The 6,000-nt window shown below is 55.7% G+C and overlaps 1 protein-coding gene across 3 annotated transcripts in view; it reads right to left on the reverse strand.

The window, feature by feature from the left end:
* Positions 1-3,818, reverse strand: part of BCL7A (BAF chromatin remodeling complex subunit BCL7A) — a 72,841-nt gene extending 69,023 nt beyond the window's left edge. The window contains exon 1 of one of the 3 annotated variants that reach the window (XM_075323296.1): positions 3,599-3,818. In XM_075323296.1, the coding sequence (XP_075179411.1) occupies positions 3,599-3,690 (92 nt within the window). In that variant the 5' untranslated portion in view covers positions 3,691-3,818. Of the gene's footprint in view, positions 1-2,445; positions 2,499-3,598 lie in introns of those variants that run through there. The other 2 variants (XM_075323315.1, XM_075323305.1) reach the window with 2 other exon arrangements.
* Positions 3,819-6,000: the final 2,182 nt, after the last annotated feature.

The raw sequence follows: 6,000 nt of genomic DNA on the forward strand, positions 1-6,000 counted from the left end.
CACATTATGGTGGTGGGGGGGGGGGGGGTCGCACAGTGCACCATCACTCCCCACATTATGGTGGGGGGGGGGGGGGGTCGTACACGGCACCTCATGTAGTCACTGTGCACCATCACTCCCCACATTATGGTGGGGGTCGCACACCGCACCATCACTCCCCACATTATGGTGGGGGTCGCACACTGCACCTTCACTCCCCACATTATGGTGGGGGGGGGGGGGGGTCGTACACGGCACCTCATGTAGTCACTGTGCACCATCACTCCCCACATTATGGTGGGGGTCGCACACCGCACCATCACTCCCCACATTATGGTGGGGGTCGCACACTGCACCTTCACTCCCCACATTATGGTGGTGGTCGCACACTGCACCATCACTCCCCACATTATGGTAGGGGGGGGGTTGCACACTGCACCATCACTCCCCACATTATGTTATGGTAGGGGGGGGGTTGCACACTGCACCATCACTCCCCACATTATGGTGGGGGGGGGGGGGTGGCACACTGCACCTTCACTCCCCACATTATGGTGGGGGTCGCACACTGCACCATCACTCCCCACATTATGGTGGGGGTCGCACACTGCACCATCACTCTCCACATTATAGTGGGGGGGTCGCACACTGCACCTTCACTCCCCACATTATGGTGAGGGTCGCACGCTGCACCTTCACTCCCCACATTATGGTGGGGGTCGCACACCGCACCATCACTCCCCACATTATGGTAGGGGGGGGGGGGGTTGCACACTGCACCATCACTCCCCACATTATGGTAGGGGGGGGGGGTGTCGCACACTGCACCATCACCACATCACCCTCTATATGGTGGAGGGGGGTGGGGTCGCACACTGCACCTCCTGTAGTCACTGTGCACCATCACTCCCCACATTATGGTGGGGGTCGCACACCGCACCATCACTCCCCACATTATGGTGGGGGTCGCACACTGCACCTTCACTCCCCACATTATGGTGGTGGTCGCACACTGCACCATCACTCCCCACATTATGGTGGGGGTCGCACACTGCACCATCACTCCCCACATTACGGTGGGGGTCGCACGCTGCAAATTCACACTCCACATTATGGTGGGGGTCACACACTGCACCTCCTGTAGTCACTGTGCACCATCACTCCCCACATTATGGTGGGGGTCGCACAGTGCACCATCACTCCCCACATTATGGTGGGGGGGTGTGGGGGGGGGGGTCGCACACTGCACCATCACTCCCCACATTATGGTGGTGGTGGGGGGGGGGGGTCGCACACTGCACCATCACTCCCCACATTATGGTGGTGGTGGGGGGGGGGGGTCGCACAGTGCACCATCACTCTCCACATTATGGTGGGGGGGGGGGGGTCATACACTGCACCTCATGTAGTCACTGTGCACCATCACTCCCCACATTATGGTGGGGGTCGCACACTGCACCATCACTCCCCACATTATGGTGGGGGTCGCACGCTGTACCTTCACTCCCCACATTATAGTGGGGGTCGCACACTGCACCTTCACTCCCCACATTATGGTGGTGGGGGGGGGGGTGGCACACTGCACCTTCACTCCCCACATTATGGTGGGGGTCGCACACTGCACCATCTTTCCCCACATTATGGTGGGGGTCGCACACTGCACCATCACTCTCCACATTATGGTGGGGGTCGCACACTGCACCATCACTCTCCACATTATGGTGGGGGGGTCGCACGCTGCACCATCACTCTCCACATTATGGTGGGGGGGTCACACGCTGCACCATCACTCCCCACATTATGGTGGGGGCCGCACGCTGCACCATCACTCCCCACATTATGGTGGGGGTCGCACGCTGCACCTTCACTCCCCACATTATGGTGGGGGTCGCACACTGCACCTTCACTCCCCACATTATGGTGGGGGTCGCACACTGCACCTTCACTCCCCACATTATGGTGGGGGTGGCACACTGCACCTTCACTCCCCACATTATGGTGGGGGTCGCACACTGCACCTTCACTCCCCACATTATGGTGGGGGTCGCACACTGCACCATCACTCTCCACATTATGGTGGGGGTCGCACACTGCACCATCACTCTCCACATTATGGTGGGGGGTCGCACGCTGCACCATCACTCTCCACATTATGGTGGGGGGGGGGTCACACGCTGCACCTTCACTCCCCACATTATGGTGGGGGCCGCACGCTGCACCATCACTCCCCACATTATGGTGGGGGTCGCACGCTGCACCATCACTCCCCACATTATGGTGGGGGTCGCACGCTGCACCTTCACTCCCCACATTATGATGGGGGTCGCACACTGCACCTTCACTCCCCACATTATGGTGGGGGTCGCACGCTGCACCTTCACTCCCCACATTATGGTGGGGGTCGCACACTGCACCATCACTCTCCACATTATAGTGGGGGTCGCACACTGCACCTTCACTCCTCACATTATAGTGGGGGTCGCACGCTGCACCTTCACTCCCCACATTATAGTGGGGGTCGCACGCTGCACCTTCACTCCCCACATTATAGTGGGGGTCGCACGCTGCACCTTCACTCCTCACATTATAGTGGGGGTCGCACGCTGCACCTTCACTCCTCACATTATAGTGGGGGTCGCACGCTGCACCTTCACTCCTCACATTATAGTGGGGGTCGCACGCTGCACCTTCACTCCTCACATTATAGTGGGGGTCGCACGCTGCACCTTCACTCCTCACATTATAGTGGGGGTCGCACGCTGCACCTTCACTCCTCACATTATAGTGGGGGTCGCACGCTGCACCTTCACTCCCCACATTATAGTGGGGGTCGCACGCTGCACCTTCACACCGAGGCTCCTGATAATATAGAAACTTCTTGGCCATTTAAATGACTGTCCAATAAGGTCATCCCACAATAAGACGGCGGCTTCCTATTGGCTCCCGTGTGTCTGACCGAGGTGTCTATTTCACAATAAATAGCAGATGAAAACACCGCGGATGAAACTTTTGGTGATGCTGATGGAAGTGTCGCACAGATGTCTCATCCGACCCGTAAAAGCGGCACAGAATGTCGCCCATATCGGGCTCCGATCGCCGTGTGACGGCAGACAAAGGAGGCTTGTGTGATGCAATCGGTGAGAGCGGCGATCCCCGGGGCGACACGTGTGAGCGGGTGTGCACGGGGCCCGGCCGCCCCCGGGGTGAGCTGCCGGCCGGGAGTGCGGTGCCCGGGTGAGCCGGCCGCCCGGGGTGAGGGGCCGCCCGCCGGGGTGAGCTCGGCCGGCACTTCCTCTCCAGCCCCAGCTCTCCTCAGCACAAGACACGGGGAGGAGGGAGCTCCGAGCCTCGGGGCCAAAGCGCTAAATTTAAACGAAATCATCTCCGAGCCCTGCTCCATCCAGGAGGCCGCTGCGCAGTCGGCCCCCCCGGCCCAGCCTCCCCTCTGCCGGCTCTCCGCGCTGACATGGCTGCCGGCTTTGGCGGGAGCTCTGCGCTCCTGTGGGGACTGTGTGGGATCGGGGGCTTCCAGGAGGCGCAGAGCTCCCCACAGCCCCGCACTCCAGTCACGCTGCCGACACCTCCCTCCATTTCTCTCCTTTGTTGTCCTTTTTCTTACCATTTCCGTACTTTTTCGATGGCGGCCATAACCCGTTTGATATCATCTTTAGCCCTGCTTCGTGTCTCGGCTCGGACCGAACGTCCCGACATGACTGCGGCGGGTGCTCGGGGGGGGGAGGAGGAGGAGAGGAGCCGCCGCCGGTTACTTGTAGCTTTTTCTTTTCTCTCTCACACACTCACATACGGCCGAGCACAGGCACACCGCGCATGCGCAGTCTCTCCTGCCTGCCAGGACTCGCAGCGGGGGGATGGGAAAGGGAAGCGCTGCACACCCACAATTACAATGCATCAGTCCTGCACCCTGCTTTATGCCCGTGTAACAGGAGCAGAGGGATGGAGAGGGAATATCTGCCGCCTGTGTAGTGCCCATATACATACATATATACTATAGGTTACAGTATAATGTGGATTATGGCAGCAATCACAGATTAGGATCTGGTAGTGTATGGGCGAGGAAAGTTTGGAGATACACACATGATAGCGGTATATTCTATAGTGCCATCTATGTTACAGCCCATGGCCGCCTTCAGACCATACAATGGTGTCTTACTGCGCCGCTATCTTCTCATTCATACGAGAATCAACTCAATACGCCTCCTGTGCCAAGCGGACCACATAGTGGTGTAACTAGAGCTTGATGGACCCCAGTGCAAGATTTGGACCTGGGGCACCCCCATCCTCACATGTTAGTCAGATGCGTGTATATCCTGTAAAGACATGATTTGCCCCCATTATGTAGTAATGTCCCCCATCGTGTTCTACTGTAAATATGTAGTAAATATCTCCCCCATCCTGGTATATACTGTACCACATCCTGGTTCTGACTGTCCCCCTTCTGGTGTATATGGTCCTCTCCTAGACCCCTTCTGGTATATACTGCCCCCTTCCTGGTGTATATGTTCTTGTCCTGTCCCCCTCCTGGTGTATATGTTCCTCTCCTGGAATTCACTGTCCCCCCTCCTGGTATATACTGTAACTCACCGCCATCCCGGCTCCCACACCACATGGCATCCTCTATGGCTATGTGTGAGTCCTCACATGACACTCTGCTCACACTCACAGCATAAAAAAAACCTTCATTTTTATTTAATAACTACATAGCACACTTGAAAATAAGCAACTCTGTAATATTTCTTATCAGACAAATCTTCTTTCTCTGCCACAATTAATCTGTCATCAAAATTGCCAATTGTGAGGTAAAATCTGTATTCAGTGAAGACTTTCCCATTACTGTGATAGGAGGGAGGAGCTAGAGGCAGAGGGAGGAGCTAGAGGCAGAGGGAGGAGCTAGAGGCAGAGCTCTGCCTCTTGGATCTACATAGAATCTCCTCAGTAAGGCCGGGGCCACACGGTGACTACTGCGATCCTCGCATGACACTTGGCTCCCGCTGTGCTGCCAATGTGAGCCAAGTGTCATGTGAGTGTCACTGCGACTGAGGTCCGATCATGCGATCGGCCCACAGCTGCGGGAGGCTGGCGGCTTTGGGGAGGGAGGGATTTATCTCCCTCTCTCCTCCGTTGCCGGCTATTGCCATTGTCGCTCTGCACTCGCGGTACACCGGTGTACCGCAAGTGCATTGTGATTTTTCTCTCGCCCCATAGACTTGAATGGGTGCGAGAGAAACAAGGATCGTATTGGACCTGCAGCATGTTGCGACTATTTTTTCGGTCCGATTAGGGCTGAGAATATAATCGCTCATGGGTGCTGACACAGGGTAATATTGGTCTGAGTGGAATGCGATGTTTTATCTGATTTTCATGCCGTGTGGCTTAGGCCTAACAGCTGCCATCTCCGATCTTAGTAATGGGAGTCTTCACTGAATACAGATTTTACCTCAGAATTGAGAAGTTTTATGACTGATCAATTCTAGCAGAGAAAGAAGAAGATTTGTCTGATAAGATATATTCACTGCATAAGCTTTTTAAGCAATTTTTTCCTAGAGGGGCTTCTGTGTGAAAACATGGAAAAGTCTAACCAGTGTTTGGGGAACAGCCCCCACACGTAGCTATTTCCGTTCTAATCCTAGGCTCTACCTCCAGCTCAGGGGTACAGCTATGGAGAGCCCATGTGCCCCTACTTATGCTAATCTACTCCTGGGGTGTTGAGAGGACACAATTGTTTTTCAGGAAGATGACGTGTCTTGGTGGCGCCCCAGATACAGTATATTCCTTGGGCTGAGTTATAGACAATATATATTGATATGTACTTTCAAGTGATTTGTGTACTATCTAAACATCAAAAAGGTCTAAGGGGTGCTTCACACACAGCGAGCTCGCTGCCGAGATCGCTGCTGAGTCACGCTTTTTGTGACGCAGCAGTGACCTCATTAGCGATCTCGCTGTGTATGACAATGAGCAGCGATCTGGCCCCTGCTGCGAGATCGCTGCTCGTTACACACA

Source organism: Anomaloglossus baeobatrachus, chromosome 1 (genome assembly GCF_048569485.1).
Source record: "Anomaloglossus baeobatrachus isolate aAnoBae1 chromosome 1, aAnoBae1.hap1, whole genome shotgun sequence".
Taxonomy (NCBI): domain Eukaryota; kingdom Metazoa; phylum Chordata; class Amphibia; order Anura; family Aromobatidae; genus Anomaloglossus; species Anomaloglossus baeobatrachus.